The sequence below is a fragment of the Hibiscus syriacus genome, unplaced genomic scaffold, assembly GCF_006381635.1.
Source record: "Hibiscus syriacus cultivar Baekdansim isolate YM2019G1 unplaced genomic scaffold, ASM638163v2 tig00111772_pilon, whole genome shotgun sequence".
Taxonomy (NCBI): domain Eukaryota; kingdom Viridiplantae; phylum Streptophyta; class Magnoliopsida; order Malvales; family Malvaceae; genus Hibiscus; species Hibiscus syriacus.
This window is the reverse complement of record NW_024063173.1, coordinates 236,173-255,402: the sequence shown is the minus strand read 5'-3', so window position 1 is coordinate 255,402 and position 19,230 is coordinate 236,173. Positions and strand designations below refer to the sequence as shown.

The window sequence follows — 19,230 nt, the reverse complement described above, 5'->3', positions numbered from 1 at the left end:
AAATCTAAGTGTGAGGACTAATTTAAGCTAAATATACTAACTTTAGAATGATGATTAAATTCACGTAAATGTAAAATTAAACTTACAAAATTAGAATTAAACCAATGACTTAAATACAAAATGCGCATAAATTATAGGGTCTTATATGCAATTGATCCTATTCGGTTTAAGCTAAAATAATATGGAAAATAACATAAATGACACATGAACATTTAAAACAAATAAGAAAATTTAAACAAATGTGATTGAAATACATACTGAATTCTCTTTTCTTCATTTTCATGAAGGGATGTCAGCTTCATATCTTTTAGAAAGCCCTGGAACCAATAACTATACCATTAACTTGCCAACTTCTGACATGAACGAGTGAGAATTTTCCTCTCTTGTTTGAAACTATGGTTTCGTTGCTAGGATTTCAAATCTTAAGCTACTTGATGTAAATGAGTTTTACGTGCAGGGGTTATGAGGTGAGGGAGGCATTAAGGGCACAGATGAAAGTACAGAGTAAATTACATTTGCAAGTTGAGGTAATCTTTTTCTTCCTTTTGTAGTTATTTCCTTGTTATGAATGTAGCTATGAAGTAACTAAAAGTTTTGCAGTGCATATTGAATGTTTCTGGGGTCTTGTGCAATTCTATAGTTTCTCTGATCTGGAGAAACTTGTTATGAGGCTTATATAATTGATTGATTGTAGGAAAACCCTACTCAATATGTTTGATAGAACCCTCCAGATCAGAGTGTGAAGACCAACATCAAGCTGGCTAATGTTATTATGTGTCCTATATAGGCTGAAAAACACTTGCAGATTTGGCAGGATGCTGAACGAAAATATATGGCCATGCTAGAGAAAGCTTGTAAGATGCTTGCTGATCATTTTATTCGGAAGTGTTGAAGTTATCAAAACAGATAACTTGGACGTTGGTAATAAGATGCTGAGAAATTATTCAGTGGATCAACTTGGATTTTACTCTGCCCAATCTGCTGAGGTCGTGAATGCATGTGGCCAAGAAGAAGAAATGTCAACCGGTCTGCTTTCTCAGAGGGTTGATGGTTCTACCGAAAGCTGCCTTACTTCCCAGGAGAGTCCAAGAGGATTGACAATGAAAGGATCTCCTGTTGGAGGGAAGAAAAAGATGCTTAACTTGGAGGGAACAACAGGATCTGTGATTTGGAGTGATGCGGTTGGAAAAAGAACACATGGGGAATTGTATGGAGAAGACATTCATATCAAAGCAGCAGGTGGAAGAAAGAATAAATAGAAGAGATTCGTGAAGCTGCTGAGAAGGAAAATTGAGGAAAAGGCAGCATGAAGGTGAAAATGGTGCTTACAAAAGAATTGTTGAGCTGTTTGAAAGTAGTTCATATCCCACATCGGTGGTTCTTGGGGAATAAGGGGTAAAGAGAGTCGGGATGGGTTTCAACAATTGAAAATTAGCCCGTTTCGAGCTTCAAATGAGCTCAAAACCGAGCTTGAATCGAGCTCAAAATCGAGTTTTGGTTGAGCTCTTGAATATTTTTTTTTGAATTTTAGCCTTTTTGAGTTCGAGTTGAGTTTTAATATTATCTTTCGAGTTTGAATTGAGCTTAAAAATTTTAGGCTCGCGAGTTTTTGAGTCGAGTCAAGCTTACATATAAAGTTTTTGAATTCAAATCGAGCTTGGCAATACTCGAACTCGACTCGGCTCGTTTACATCCCTAGATACGACCACTATGTTATATTACGGTCATAATTTAGTTTAAAATATAAACCAAAATAGGCAATGTCTTCCATTGTATTGTGGTTAAAATCCAGTCCAGATGGAAATTGACTCAAAATGTCACTTTGTCTGGTTTAATATGTCACTTTGTCTAGTTTAATATGTCATTTTGAAGCATCAATCGGTAAATTTGATTTTTGGTTAATATTATTTTCTTAAATAAAATTTATTTTTATTGTGCGAAAAATTTATTAATCATAAAATTTTAAAAGTTCATCCCCTAATATAAAATTTTGTGTTTGCCCCTACAAGCAATAACAGATTGTTTCGTCGTTCTTCAGGTTCAAAATCATACCTTAGCATATCCCAGCATTCTAGTGCAAGGCTCTCGAACACTTGTAGCTTCAGATCTGCACCAATTAACACCTTTGACATTAAATCAGCAGGAAAGGGTATTGGTATTACTTGGGATAGATTTCATAATGGTGAATTTTTTTGACTAGTCTGATGATGTGATTATAAGGTAGTATATGTTCAGAATTTTCTTAATCAATTGATAACACACCCTACAGATGTAGTTAGCATAATCCATAATCTCTAAAGAAAACAATATTCTCTTTTACCACTAAGACCACTTGGGTTCATAATGGCAAATTTTCGAGTTCAAATCAAAATTTATTAGTCTAATTATTATTTATGAATAAAGCTTTAGAATTTAAAGACATATAATACGGGCCAAGAGTTCAACCTAACAACAACCACTATTCTTAGCAGTCACAATAACTGGTTGAGCGCATTTGTCTTTGGACGTTCAAGGACACACTTTCAAAATTTCTTAATTTAACATGCATATATACAGGTATAAATAGATCATAACTCCTCTAACTTGATCCAAATCATCTTCCAAGTTGTGTAAAATTAATAATCTCGAGACAAAAATAATGAACCCCATCGCAAATAATGTTGCATTGGCTTTATCTTTTTTCATTTGCCTTTCATTCTTCCCGTCGTTAAACGCAGTTCCGGACATCACCAAAACATGTGAACAGACTAAGCACAAGGAACTTTGCATCGCGAGCTTTAAGGAATCATACATCGGCAGATACCTTCCCGACAATGCCCAGCCAGATTTAATCGCATCAATAATCATCAAAATCGTTGTTAATAATGCCTCAGACGTTTCACGAAACCTCAAGACTACCGTACTCGAAGGTCCTGTGCCACTCACACCCGAGGTCAGGGCAAAATACGGTATATGTGATCACGAAGTCGTATCCGCTATGAAGGAACTTGATAAGGCTCGTACAGCCATGGAATCCAGGAATCACAAAGCAGAGAAGTTCAATATGAAAGCTGCAGTGACTAATACCGAGAACTGTGAGAATGAATTGAAGCAAGTGGAAGCACAATTGCCAGATAAAAAGCAGTTTGATGAAGTTATCATGCTCAAAAATCTATTGGAAAATGTCGAAGACATTGTCAAAACGATAAAATAAAATTAAAGGATATTATAGGAAATCATATGTTATTATCGTAAATAGAAGCATCTAAGGATCGGGAAGATGATAAATTGTGTGTGATATGGGTTTGTATAATAATGTTGATTGTTTCAAATGTGTCGATTTTACTTTGATGGGGTTCTTTGTCGACACCTTTATCAATATTAATAAATTTTTATGTTGATTAAAAATAAAATACTTTTATCTATTTTATAACTTTATTTTTTATTTGTATGTGATTATTATAATATAATAAATGTTCAAAAGTTTCTTAATTAATTGACCATAAACATATTTACATCATGTAAACGTATTTCCTTAACTCGAGACCTTTAAAGAAAACAATATTTTTTTTATAATTAAAGCCGTTTAGTGAATTCAATCTTTATTTATTTTTTAAGTTTAATCCACCAAACGATTAAATTCAAAATTCAAGAAAGAACAAAGTGGAATTCATTAAGCAATTTCAATGGTTAAAAGGAGTGTTGTTTTTCCTAATAGTCTCAGGTTCGAGCCACTATGTTCGCAGGGTATATATACTTTATAATAATTAATAAAAAATCTGAATAAATATTATATTATAATCATTCTGACTAAAAGAAAATACATGAAAGAACAAAGTGGAGATCTATAACATAAAATAGAGGATACAAATCCACTTAAAAACAAAGAAAAACAACATTCATGGAAATTATCCCACATCGGTTTGAACCCAATATATTCCCCCAGAAAAAAGGCCCCAAGCTTTTGCTTAATTTCCCATTCAGAAAGCTCCTCTGTTGATGGCATCTGCATTAGCATCTCCAAGAGCAGCTTCACTCAAGTATTTATCAGCCAATTGAACTCTGTTCACATTCTCTTGCTCCGTCACAAGCATGTTTCCATATTCCAACAACTTCTCGATCGTCATCTTCGGTTGTTCGAATGTTGGTGGCCCCTCCCTCGAGTTCACTAGCTTCTTGCCGATGCCGGAGACTCCGGTGTCTCCGATCCATTTCCTTACTTCGTCGTCATAAACTCTAGCCCTCACGGCACCGAAAAAGTGTACAAATTAAACCCCGAAAATAAAAATAACACCGTTAGTTTCATTATAAAAGTAAAGGATCAAATTGTACTAAAATAGAGATTAAATCCCGATCAGCATAATAGAGGGACAAAAATCATAATTAGACCATCCACTAGGTTAAAATTGGAGATTTAATACATGTGTTTTAATTTCTTGTTTAGAGTTCTATTCTTTTCAAGTTCGGATCATTTCATGTTTAAATCATTCGGGTTCGAGGTTAAAAGTTTTTCTGGTCTAAATATCAAGTTTCAAAGTAATAAAAAGACTAAAACTATAATTAGACCGATTTACGGAGACATGGGGAATTATTAAGAAGTTTACCAATGGATTGACCAGGGAAGGTGTAGAAAGCTTGACAATGTCTTCCTGGGGAACACCATCGGTCCTGAAAATTCCAGTGCAAACACCGATCCTATCTTCCCTAGTAGGTGCCCGGTAGAACTTCTCCATACGACCGTCACGGATAAGAGGCACATACAGTGTCGAGAAATCGTTACTGGTGACGATGATCGGGACACGAGGATTGTCTTCCTTGTTGTACATTCCAGGGAGCTGGACGTTTGTCGGGTTATCGGCGATGTTCATGAGCGTAGTGTTCACCATCTGGTTGTTCACCATGTACTGTGTGGTTCCTCCCATACGACCGGCATCGGCGTCGAGATCATTGATGAAGAGACAGCACATTTTTCCCTTTTTGATGATATCGGCGGCCTCACGGTACCTCTGTCGGATTAACTTGGCTGGCTCTCCGGCATTCCCACTTTCCAATTCTCCGGCACTCATCATAATGGGGCTGCAATATTAATTCATCATAGTAAGGCATCAGTCACTAGTGTTAGATACAAATACGTGACAGATACAAATATAAATAAATTTCATTTACGGACACGAATAAAGAAATCAACTCACTTGATTCCCATCTTGGCAAAGACGAGTTCACATTGGAAAGATTTTCCTTGACCTTTGCCTCCCCAAATACCCAAGATGAGAGGAACCTTCGTAAAGGAAAATCGAAAAAAAATTGGTAAATTCGATGTCTACAGACAGAACTTTAAGTATATTTAACGCGCAATATCTTTTAATATACGAAAATAGAATATTTCTTCAAGAAAATCAAGACACCTTAATGTTAGGGAGGGACATGAAGTTCTTGGTGATGTGGACAACAAGCTAGTCCATGAAAGCTGGGGCAATGTAGAATCCATCCATGTTGTCCAAGTTATACCTAAATTACATAATCATCACAAATTTATTACTAAAAACTAATATCGAAAATCAGTTACACTTATGAAATGGTTTGAAATCACTACATAGATACTTACGTTTTAAGCCCTTGGCTGAGGTACTCATAGGAACTCATGAAAGCATAGTGAGTTCCATCATTCATGGGAGCTTGGAAGAGGGAATCGACCATGCCTTTCCCTCGGGTGATGTCTTGTTGATCATCAGAGACATCGTAAGCAAGACCTTCCACCGATCCTTATCGGTCTGTTTGCTTTCGTCGATTTCCTTGGCAGCGACGACCTTGAAGCTTCCCGATGGACCCTTGTTGAACCTCAAGCTCACTTTCTTCAAGCTGTTCCCCATGAAAGCCGAGCACGGGACTGTGGATCCGACACCGGAGCCATTCAAATTCAACTGCATAACAAAACATAACATCAATCGTTGCATGTTTGAAACACACTTAATAATAAAATTGATGGTGGAATCGACGATAGTATTGTAATTACCGGTGCTCGGTTGACAGCACCGAAGGTGGAGACGGAAGCCGCCATCAGAGATTCGAGAGTGAACTGTAAAATGTTTAGTAATATGAACGTGTTGGGAGAAAATGGCCTTTGACGAGCTGGCTTATAAAGGATATATACTGTGTGTGTACAAAGATTAAGGATATTGTTCTTTCTTCATTTGTCGAAGGCCACAGAAATCACAATCAAAGATTGCATTATGTGTCTACGTGGCAGATGGAGATTGCTGCATTCTGCATAATCTGTCATTCTTGGTCAAATTTTATAGAAGGTTCTTGTACTATACATTTTTACAATTTAGTCCTTCTACTATAATATGATTATTTCTAAGTTCTCCATTTTTTTCAAATGTGTATTTTCAATCCCAATGTCAAAAACTTGGCATGATTTTTTATGCAGTTGGAAAAAATATATTTTTTAGATCGGATCCACTTACAACGTAAAATTCATTAGTTTTATATGAAAATATAGTCATTGAATTAATCTAAATGAATAGCTGAGATTAAAACTTTATATTACCATTATCCTTCTTATTTCAAATAAATTATTTAATTTATTTTAAATTATAACAAACTATGACATGAAATCCATATCATATTTTCAAACATTTGACATTATAAATATAGGTACCAAATGTGTAACATTTATAATATATGTACCAAATTGGTTAAAAGAACATAGGTACCACATTTGTAAGTGGAATCCATATAATATTTTTAAGCATTTGACTTTATAAATACATGTACCAAATGTGTAACATTTTATAAATATATGCACCAAATTGGTTAAAAGAACATAGGTACCACATTCGTAAGTGACAAAATTGGGTATCGAATCTATAACGTTTGACAAATTCAGATTAGTTAAATCACCTCAAATTATTTGACATTTCGAGAACTAGAGAACTATAAATGATCAAATTATAATAGGATTAAATTAAAAAATAATAGAATAAGGACTTTTTGTTGAATTTCACCCTTTTTTCCATTTGTTGAAGGCCACACAGATCACAATCACAGATTGCATAAAGAATACACGTGGTAGCAAGCAATTGCTGCATTTTGCTGAGTCATTCGACCTTCACTTCATCTGCTTGAGGTTACCAGTTAAGGTTGTTTCTTTGCCACTAAAATATGTTCCATTTATTACCATACAGAACTCTCCTTGTTTGGGATATTGTTAGAAAACTATTTATTTATTTGTATTTTATCATGCAGATGAGATAATGGTTGCGATTCCAATTCATTTCATCATTTTCACCAAATTTGGAAATACGGTTAGAGGTTGCCATCTTCTTGGAATGTTTCATTGGGGTCCCGTTTTAGGAAGATATTTAGATTGTGAAAGCTATGAACTAGAATAAGAATTAGTGGATAAAATTAAGTAATATAATTAGGGATAGACATGGGTTAAATCAGGTTAAGTTTTTTTATTTATCCATATTTGATTTTATTATAATACTTTTTTTTACTTATCACTCGACTCGGATTTAGGAAAACTTCACCTAATTCGAAATTCAATCTAATGTTTAAGGTAAAAACTCTTACCAAAACACACACACATATTAGGTAAAATAGATGTTTAATTAAAAAAATACATATAGATGAGTATTATATCTATTATCTATAAATATATAAATATTAATTATACTATTATTTTTGGGTCAGCTCGAATCATATTTTTTTACTTTAAATTCAAATTTGATATGATCTTATATATTAAAAAAATATTGGCTCAATTCAATCTGAACATGAATTCTTTCTTTAAAAGGTGATCTTATGAAATCAGATAAAATATTTGAATTAATGCAAGCCACAAATTAAAAATAAGAAGAAAAATCCAACAACATATTTAATATATGAAATTTATTTTTGAAATTATCCAAAAAAAGAAAAAAGGGAAAAAACAAATCATGGGGTGGGGGATTTGTGGAAATAAGACCTTTAAGCCCAAAGTTTGAGATTCCATAAAATTTGGAGTTTTTGGACATGACATTGTTGGTCCATTAACGTGGCCTTATTTAGGACCACACAAAAATTAACCCTTTCATGGGTGAAATGTGTTGATGAAAAGAGGAGGAAGAATACAAGAAATACGGAAATTAATATTTTCTAAATTATATATAGATAATAATTATGGGACGACGTTGTTAATTCAATTTACTTCATTCACAATACTAAAATACAAATTCTCAATCTTGTAAAACCTAATACATCACCCCATTAGATTAATTAGTAATCTGTTATAATTAATATATGTTAATACTCTGAATTAACTAATACTCTATTATTGGTTTGAGAATAAAAGAGTGATAGCAAATGTTAAGACCCTAAATTATACTTTTCATCAAAAATTATTGATTAAGTATTAATTCGATTATTATTATTATTATTATTATTGTTGTTGTTGTAACATCATGAAAGTCATTATTGAACTAATTTGAAGTGGGGTTTTGTTAAATAAACCATTGAAATTCCATTAAATTTTGCAAACACACTCTTCCATGTTTGGGGTTGAAGTGCAACTTTTCATTGGACTAATTTATAATTTCATTAGTTCTAAGGCACTATGAATATTTTTTTTCCAATTTAGGAGATAAAAGACATCTGTCGAATAAGATATAATTATGTTGTATTTGTCACACATGTCTAGTTAATTAGAATTCCTAGTTATTACAAGAGAGTATAATTATTATGATAATATTTATATTTTCATATAATTATAATGAGGTGTTTAAATTAGAAATGACATGAGATTCGGATCCGACGAGTTCTAATTTAAATAGTTTTTGTAAGATTATATTTTTAATATAGGTTTGAGTCGGATTCAAGATTAAAAATTTGAAACGATTCGAAATCATAATATAATTATCTCTCAGTCCATCCTAAAGTTGGATACTTATGAAAGTATCTATTAGGTTTTGCTTTTGCCAGTGTTGAAGCTACAGTTGAGAAGAAAGTGCTATTTTGAATAAGAGGACAGATGGAAAGAAAAGAAGAAATGTGAATAATTGATAAAGAAAGACAGTATCATCGTTAAACTTGAAAGCCGGAAAGCTCACCCTCTCCACCATATCTTTCTTCACTTTTCTCATGCATAAGCTTCGTTTCATTTGCAAATTAATAAAAAGAATTTTGACCCTTCATTTTTGTGAGCTTGAATGATACTAAAGATGGAGATTAATTAATGAGAAAAAGTTGCATTGAATCACTTACCAATAAGAACCGACTGATAGGCATATGTATATCAGCTAGCTGAGCTTGGGACTTCTATTATTAAGTGGCCAACAACACAACCTGATTAAATGTAAAACAATAAAATAAGCCTACAACAGGTTCCCTCTTTAATACTATGTCACTTGTAAAACAAAATGAAAAGTCCGGGCAACATAGTCGATACGCGTACACAAAATCATGCTAAATACTTCACCTATTTGCAGGTTGCAAGCCTACAAGAGGAGATTGAAGTTCACATTAACCAAATGGCAAATCATGCTGTTGAGGTTCCAGGCAATTGGAATCTCCAAGCAGAAAAGTACCCAGATGATGGGATACGACTTGTTTCCATGGATGAAACTATGAACACACTCTATTTTCAAGATGAACAAGCTACACTGGCTTATACTCAAGGATTCATAACTGGAAATCAAGTGCTCCATGGTGAACTGTATGAAGACTCAATTCCACCTTCATTCAAATGGGTGGAAGACCCGAAATTTGTTTCCAGTTTCTACCAATTCCCTTGGGAAATAAATATCAAAGGACCCGAGTTCGAACCACTTGTAGACGATCCATGCATGGTAAACACGGGCGCCTTCAAACTGGGAACAATTTGGTTCTTTAATGAAAGAACCTTGTTTCCACATGGGAAAAGTTTTGTACCATGCATGATTCTTGTGATGAATGTTTTATGTATGTTCTTATTTGAATTCTCAAAGTAAACTTCGTCTTGTAATGTATGAAGTTTATACTTTATACTAAGAAGATCATAGAGATAAACTCTTCTCCTTTTCCAACATAAACTTAACCAGATAGAAATCAGAGCAAAATATGCCCTTTGAAGCATAACTTCTGGGTACCCTTGATTGATCTAGCTACGCATTCCTACCCTATGTTTCTCAGACTCGAATATGATTTTCAGATACGAGTATATATCCGTAACGAGTATGTTTAATTATGTTAATTCCTACAGGCTACAGATATCCAAATATATGTCCAACGCATTTCTAGAACTGATTCCCAGAAGAGGAAAAAACAGAACAAATTGTTAAGGATTAAAGTTGTACGAATTAGACCAAACTTACATGAAATCCAAGGTAAAAATGAACTTGCACTGTTTCTGGGTTAGCTTTGGATATTCCTGCATGGACTACATCAGCTGCCATAAAGAGAGTTTGGGCTTATGGTATGGCAGCTTGGGACTGAGTCAAGTAAGATGAGGGTTCGTTCATGGGCTTGTATATTGGCCGAAGAAACTTTAAATTTGGCAAAATTAGAGAAAAATGGATCCTAAAATAATAAGGGATTTGAGAATGGTAGCTAAGTAATTAAGGAAAATATGACGTTTTTACAGTGTAGATGAAGCTATCGGCAGCTGAAATCGAATTTGGCAAAGTTATCAACAGCTAGCAGCGACTTTGCTCTTTTTTATTTTTAGGATCTGATTGAAAGAAAATTAAAAATACATGAACTAAAACGAAATTTTATTAAAAAATTGACTACATGATAAAATGAAACAATGATTTTAAGGAAGGCATCCAAATAAAAGTTAATTTCTAAAAAGTTCTTATTTTAGTCATTCCATTTTTATTTCTTTACAATTTAGCTTTAAAAATTGAAATAAAATTGTCTGTAACTCCGTTTTTCTTTACATTTTTAGGACTAATATACGTATATGTTCAAGTTGACGTTTTTTTTTTTTTTGAAAGATCAAGTTGAAAATTATGCTACGTTTCGTAGGAATATTATTTACTACTCGTGTTTGAATACATTTTAGTACATGAGTTAGCAAGAAACTTCATTTTGTAATTTTTAGTTTAGATTTATATTGTTTATTTTAAATACGTATTAATTTTACTTTTTTCTAATATCAAGTTCAGATTTATATTAATTCTCCTTATGTGTCATAGTTTATGGATGAAATTGGAATGTTCAAAAGTTATGAACTATTTTAGAATGAAATTCATAGTTCGAGGATAAAATTGAAATATTCAAAAGTTTAAGGACCAATAAAAAATAAGAATCATAGTTTGGGTACATATGATGCAATTAACTCTTTTGACAAATTTTCAAGTGTAACAACTTACGTAATAATTAGTTTTTTTTTATCATATTATTACTTGTATAGCAAACATAGCCTTAATGTAGTTTTCAACATTTATATGAATTATTAAAAACAACAATATCTATATGAATAATAATGCACCAACAAATGAAACTTATTAAATGACTCTAGTGGTCATGGTTTCAAACAGTTGCGTTTACATGTGTGTTTTATCAGTTGATTAAGAAAATAATGAACATATATTATCTTATAATCACCTTATATTATTCAAAAACAAAAAATAATGCACCAACAGATTTGAAACATTTCCTAATAATTCCCTCTTTTAACTTAATGTTGTTAGTAGCATGATGAACTTTCAATTCTGATACTGAATTTTTTTATTCGATTTATTGATTGATTAATTTAGATTCTGAGATGATAAAGTTTCATTGTGGAAGTGATCTTCCATGTCTAACTCATTTCATTCACAACATTGGAGTTCAAACCCTAAAAAAATAGTTGTCCCTTGTTCCCATATGTAATGGGGTAAGAGGGAGGTAAGATAGTAGGTTGCCCCCAATATTAGGTTTAGAGCAACTTCCGTAGGAGACCTCCAAATTATGAAATGCCTTCCATGGGACTCGATCCCACGACCTCAAGGTAAAGAACCTTGTGCTCTACCAACTGAGCTAGATGGTCATTTCAAAACCTAAATGTTGCTTAATGTACGGTGTAAATCAATAAGATATTGATAATGCTCACTAAAGTGCAGCTCCCATTTTCTTCCTAGTGCCTATGAATGTTTGAAACTAGCGTTGATGGGAGGCAATGTTGCTTAATGCAAACTTGTACACCATCATGGAAACCAAGTTTCATTGGCTCAACATTCCAAGAACATACTTGCCATACTGTTTTCATTGATAACTTGACAAACCAAAGAGGGAGAACAGTGTCTTTTTCATGGTCTTCAATTGTCAATTACACAGTTTTGAGTGGATCTCATGAGTTTGGATTGGATCAATTTAAGTCTAATGCAAACAAAAAGTCATACGTTGTAATTATTACTAGGGTAAAGTATCAAAATAGTCACTTTTGTTTCATCTTATTCAGTTTTTGTCACTAAATTTGAAAAACTAACATTTTAGTCACTTATGTTATAAATTTATATCGATTTATAATGCTTTGATCACCGATACATTAAATGTTGTTAGTTTGATGATGTGGCATATTAATAAAAGAGATTAATTTTTAATTTAACTCCTGAATTTTAAATAAAATATTGATTTGACCCCTAAACTTTAGATAAAATATCCTTGAACTTTAGATAAACTATCAATTTAACTAATTAATGGTGGCCTACAGTGAGCGACGAGCAACGAAAAGAGACTTTAATCAAATTCACGGTTTAAGTTAATATTTTATTAAAATTCAAAGGTCAAATTGATATTTTATTTAAAGGTTAAGTGTCGAATTAAAATTTATTACTGATAATAATGCTTTGTTGCCGGTAAGACTCACTTGAAAATAAACATCATAATAAGATTAAAAAAATATATAATCTCTTGTAAAAGAAAATTCACAAACTAAACGTCCCTTTGGTTAATGGAGGTAGCATAGAATTCCATTCATGATCAAAAACTATGTTCTTCAACAAGGTCTAAGATATAGGCACAGATTCAGCCAAAAGACAACATATCTAAACAAATTACACTTGTCTAGTGATCTTACAAACGTGTTTGCTTTAGTTTGGTGGATTAGGATTGACTTTTATGAAGACGTGATGTCTTGTTCTGTTGAGATTAAAACTTCTTACAAGTTTTTAAGGTGTAAAACTGGTTATCTACTTTTCGTTGATTCCATGTTCCTCATATTTTTCAATAACTACTACCACAACAGGTTAACTTTCTCCATATATCTTATCACCAACCATTGACTAAAGACAAGCCAAACCTAGTTCAAACCAATAACCGGCCGGTCCGGTTCCCCTCCATGGCTACCGCACGACATATACGACCCCCCCACCGTAATAGGTGAAATCAAAGATGAACCAAGAAATGCATAGTCAATCTTCTGAAAGATTTCAAATTTTCATATATTTTATATTCTCTATTTGTATTTTCTATGGATAATCTATTTTCGTCTCTTAAAATTTTATAAGTTTACCCAATTTTAAAAATAAAATCACTCTATGCACACGTCCCTAAATAAAATCAGGAACAGGAGAATTGGAGAAGATAGCAAGTCGTTTATCATCTGCATAGAAGAAAACTTTCCAAATGAATTAATTTGTAAAACTAATTCGTGTTATTTAGATTTCAACATATTTATATATTCGTATCGTATTTGCCTGTGTTATATAATGTACAGCCTCTTTCAATTGCTAGAAAACAAAATGACACAAATTCACAGTAGATAAGTTCACATTTATGTAACATATTGGTCAATGAACTCGACGATAGAGACAATGGGAACCCCATAACTTCATAAATGCAAGAAAACAGTCAAATTTATTGGCAGCTGATGAGTAGCAATGATGCATACGAGATAAATTCTTGACTTTATTTGTGTCTATACATACGAATCCAATTTACTAGTCCAAAATGCTACAAACAATAAACCTACTCGTATCGAATACATATTCATATCTTATCTTTATAATAAAGTACAATATAATAAATATATCACCTTAAAGACTCAGTTACTTTTACACCCTAAAAAGGAATTTTTATCCTTAAAATTTTCAATATTTCGAATTTAAAAATAACATCTATAGTGATATTTAATAAATAACATCTATAGGAATATTTAAACATCATTATTTAATGACCGGGAATCTTTTTAAATATATATTCTCTTGTAATCATCCCAAACTAATGAAAAATCTACTATCTTCTAAATTCTTAAACAATAGACACTTAAAACACATTCTTTCAAAACTCGAAAATTAGAGACACTTGCACTTAAATACATTCGAATTCACAATTTTTATCAAATGTCAATCAATCCTCCAAAACTCGTAAATTAGAGACGCTTGCACTTGAACACATTTGAATTCACAATTTTCATCAAATGTTAATCAATCTAAACTCTACCAAATATCAATAAACGAATTCGGGTTTAAAATTTGCAACCACTGAAAAGTACTAATTTTGGGGAGGTTCAAGATGAATAAGGCACCAAGGTGTTCACCTTCTGCCCCCTACCACATGCATTCTCCTCTCAAAGCTGATTATCTTGTAAACTTTTTTTGGCCAAAAGCTCTGCAAATTTTGACTCTCTTATAACACATTCACACACACTCCCATTTCAAGCTTCTCATGCATCATCAAAACTTTGTTCAATTTCGAAGGAAAAATTACCAAAAAAGCATTAAATATTGAAGAAATAAGACTGAATTTCAACACCTATAAACCGATGGTCTACAAAATTTGACATCTACAAATGGAATAAACTGAATTAAAAAAGGTCTTCCTCGTTTATGCAATACCCGATCTAAATTAATTGATTAATAAATCGGATATATGTGATTATAAAGAAAAGACTGAGGTTCAACAAGCATACCATGAAAGAGGATTGAATCCTAGCAATCCCTTCAACTCAAATTTGTTCAATAGAACTCCATTTCTTTACCTAATTCATCAAGAAAGATACATTGCTACACCCAAAACAAAATCGATTAAGAGATAGTTCTACAAAGTTATACAATTAACTCGTGAACTTGTTTAAATTCACAAATATCATAAACTATGAACATGGTAAAAACAAAATGCCCTACCTTTGTTACTAATCTTTCATGGAAAAAAAACAACTTATTTTGCACCAAAAACCCACCATTCCATTGCTGTTTCCGGTTAAGAAAACGGCGGAGGACGCGGCAGAGTACCCCAAAACAGGTCATGAGGCATTTGTCCATTAGGCAGCAAAGTAGGAGGCAAGTTATACATAGGCATTGAACCACCTTGGTGATGATCTTGGCTCATACCTTGAGACTGAGATTCTGAATTTCCATCGCCGCCATCGTTACTACCATTGTTATTGTTATTGCCACCGCCTCCGCCGCCACCGCTGTTTTCATCCTCCACAGGCAACCTTTCGAAACCCGCATTAGTAAATGTCGCCGCAATAACCATAACCGGTCCGGATGCTTCTAGAGCCCCGACTACACTGCCCCCGACAACCTGACCTCGCCCTCCGGCTAAATACACCGTCAGCCCCGTCGCCACTGGGGAGACGGCCTGGGTAAGAACACACCGGATAAAGATAAAATCTCAAATCTTCCATGTAAAGTGATCAGCCCACTAGGGTCAGCTGGTTGGCGGAGAGAAACGTTGGTGACAACACCACTTCCACTCAAAATGGAGACACCGCAGCGGCGGCGTTGAGCGAAATTGCCGATACACTCGACAATATCGCCGCCGCTAGTTATTTCAAGCACATGGCTGTGGAGAGAGTTAGGGCTTTCTTTAGTGATAACAACGGGATGCTTCGGTTTGTTCTTCGAACCAGGCGGTCGACCCCTCGGACGGCGAGAGGTCGAACCAGAACCTGGTTCGCCGGTTTCGAGAACTTGAGTTTGGTCTTCCGATTCGATATTTTCTCGATTATCTTCATTATCCTCTCGATGATCTTCATTCGAAGGGCTAATATTAGGTCTAAAAGCTCTCATTGGGTGATCTTCAGATGGGTTTCTAAAAGCTGCCACATTCCCAGCCCACCATCGATTAGCCATGGCTTCCCTTTGAGAGATAGATCTCCAAACAAGAACCCCCACAAAAAGGACCAACAACCTTATCTATTGTCTTAAAACCAGACCAAGATACTCATGAACCATACATTCAAATATGGGTTCCTCTTGTTTTTGCATGAAAAAAAACCTAATCACTAACCTCAAAGATCAGATCCAAGTTTCAAACTTCAAAAACCTATCGAATAGCAGAAACTAAAAGGACCCATAGAAGGATTGTTTGAATGACACGCTATTTACAGATGAAAAAAGAAGCGAGAAATCAAATCAAGCGACTGAAAGCGATCTTTCAAGTACGGGGTGAAAAAAAAAACACTCGCTTGATTTCAGGAGAGGAGACGGAGGGGTCCTCTTTGCTCTTTTGTTGATGCGTCCTTTGTGGCAGAGCTGACCCTGTTAAGGGAAGTGTACTCTTTTAAAGGTCAAAAAACAAATGGTTTTGTACGCTTTGTATGTCGAAACCCCACTATTTCTTTGCTACTATACAATGATGTTGTTGTAGAGCAATTTTGCAGGGGCTGGTTTCCTGTATGTCGACCTGGTTTTCCCTTTTACTTTTGTTGTTTTTGGTTTTTGCAAATGTTTTCTTTTTCAAGCTTAAAATGGTAATAGTTTTAAGGGGGATGCGTTTATAATGTACATATAGAGGAAACCCGTTATTAATAATGGGAACTGTTCATCCTGGGTCGTATTATGGAGTTGATTTTGATGGGTTGGTATTCAACATTGATGTGAAACTATATTCGTGTGAATTATATTTTGTCATCATATTTTTAAATATTATATTGTTTATATATATATATGAGTTTTTTTTTATTTTTTTAATAATTTAAGATAATTATGAGATATTATTTGTTTAAAAAATATTTTAACTACTAATAAATCATATCACTCTGCAAACGTAATTGTTTAAACTCAAAATTTTATGAGAGAATAACTCTTTATTACCGCTAAGATTATTTGATATATTTATATATATATAATTTTGAAAATATTTAAATATATTTTTTTAAACGTACAACTGCAATATCTGAATGTGAATGTGTAGTGTATAATATTTCTTTTTGAATAAATTTTGTATAACTTTCTGACCCAATATTTTCTATTACTTTTCTATTATAGTTTTAGGTTACATCAATGTTGGGGAAAAAATGTTGGGGAAATTGTACAGATGACCAGTCACATAGTTAAAGACACTACTTTTAAAACGAGTTTCTCGTAAGGCGTTTCTATGTAAATACGTCTTTATAAAATATGTCATTTAAATAAATAATATTATTTTAATAAAAATTTGAAACATTTATTATTTTAATAAATTACACTATTTAATCTTAAATTTTAAAATTTAAAGTTAGGTACACTATCAATGTATCGCTACTATTTTAACTAGCTTTTAATTAGGAATGGCAACGGGTCAGGTCGGGTTCGGGGCGGGTTTTGCTCGTTCCGTTCCCGAACCCGAAATAAATCCCCAACCCCAACTTGATCCTCGACGGATTTTTTATCGGGGCACCCCGTCGAGGATTTTTTTTGTCCCGTTCTCGAACCCGACCCGAAATATTATGCCCAAACCCGAATCCAAAAATATATTATATATAAAATATATAAAATAGTATATATATAATTAATATAAAAATATAAAATAGTATATATATATATATATATATAATCGGGACGGAGATACCTTGCCCCGAACCGGACCTGAAAAAAATCCCCGATAAAATCTTCGATACCCGACCCGACTTGATATCATTTAACCCGATCCAACCCAAACTTGATCAAATTTCAAGTTTTCCTGTCGGGTTCGGATTATACTGTCATCCCTACTTTTAATTAGGATGGATTCAATATTTCAAATCAAGATGATGATCATATATATGATTTTGGTTATGACATGATGATGATGATCAAGGGCTTAAGATCAAGTTTATTTGAAAGCTGGGCACATTTGAATGTAGCAAATCAAATTGAGTAATACACTTCCATTATTCAAAAGCTTCCCTTACCCTTTATTTGTGGTTGGTGGACTAATACCAAATTATGGAGAAGATTTATGTAGCAAATCAAATTGAGTAATATGCATAATGTTGGCATGATATTATTTAATTATTTTTTTAATTTCAATATGATTTTATCTTATAATACAATATGTTAGTTTTATCGTTACTTTTAATGATAAGTGTTCAAAACTGAATTAAACTATAACATTATACACGATTTTAAAAAATATTAGTTAAGTGACAAACAGAAATTAAATAATAGAATGGTGACTGAATAGTTAGTTTACCCTATATATATATATATATACCTCTCCAAACATAAGTTACCCTAGCGACTTAGCGAAAGTAGGGATCAAAGGGCCTGCATCGCCACACGTACACTTTATTATGTTTGGCAGTCAAACACTGTTTTCGGTCGACAGACAGACTGACTTGCCCATTATCGGTGCATATCTATCCATTGTTTTGTCGACTCTCTTCTTTTGTTTTTATTGGATAAATGTTATTTTTGTTAAGTGCTTTAATTATTAAAATTACAAAATAATCTCTTAATTATAAAATATAATTTCATAAATTTATGAATATTAAAAATTATTAAATAATTATTTAATTATTATATATTTTAAATTACTTATTTTTTATTAAAAATTGATGATAATTTAAATTAAAAATTAATCTGTTGATTATGAAATAATAAAATTTAATTATAAAATCTCAAACAACATTATAGAACAATCAATAAATTAACATACAACTCAAACTATCACTATTTATTAAAAAATAAATTTAAAATATATAAATAATTAAAATATTATTTTATAACTTTTAATAATTAAAAAATTCATTAAAATAATATTCTTTAATTAAATGACTAATTGTATATTTTATTTATTGATTTTTTTAACCAAAGCATTCTTTAAATGAATAAATAAACCCAAAGTTGCCCAATCCATATATTCTACGTGTTTCTATACATGGAAATGGTGGCAAAACCTATTCAAATCGAATCTACCATCATCCTCCATGGTTCCTACCATGGGTTCTCGAGCGTTCTCCCTTATCATGTGAAAGGATAAATTGTAAATTTCACTATTAATTTTTCCTCACTTTTATTTTAATCATTTAAACTACTTAAAAAATATTCTATTCATTAAACTTTTGATCTGCTTCTATTTTGATAGCTCAAATACTAAATTATAAACTGATGGACG

At 32.8% G+C, this 19,230-nt stretch overlaps 1 protein-coding gene and 3 pseudogenes across 1 annotated transcript; 2 read left to right on the top strand and 2 right to left on the bottom strand.

The window, feature by feature from the left end:
• The first annotated feature begins 262 nt into the window (after positions 1 to 262).
• Positions 263 to 1,259, top strand: LOC120170059 (annotated as a pseudogene).
• Positions 1,260 to 2,587: 1,328 nt separating this feature from the next.
• Positions 2,588 to 3,234, top strand: LOC120170108. Its single transcript, XM_039178124.1, has one exon. The coding sequence runs from the start codon at positions 2,639 to 2,641 to the stop codon at positions 3,191 to 3,193; it is 555 nt and encodes a 184-aa protein (XP_039034055.1). The 5' UTR covers positions 2,588 to 2,638; the 3' UTR covers positions 3,194 to 3,234.
• A 690-nt stretch (positions 3,235 to 3,924) lies between these two features.
• LOC120170176 lies at positions 3,925 to 6,110 on the bottom strand (annotated as a pseudogene).
• Positions 6,111 to 15,049: 8,939 nt separating this feature from the next.
• Positions 15,050 to 16,212, bottom strand: LOC120170105 (annotated as a pseudogene).
• Between the last annotated feature and the right edge of the window lie 3,018 nt (positions 16,213 to 19,230).

Bases quoted from the DNA above. Each gene is read 5' to 3' on its own strand.
- LOC120170108 (XM_039178124.1), top strand. From the start codon at position 2,639: ATGAACCCCATCGCAAATAATGTTGCATTGGCTTTATCTTTTTTCATT.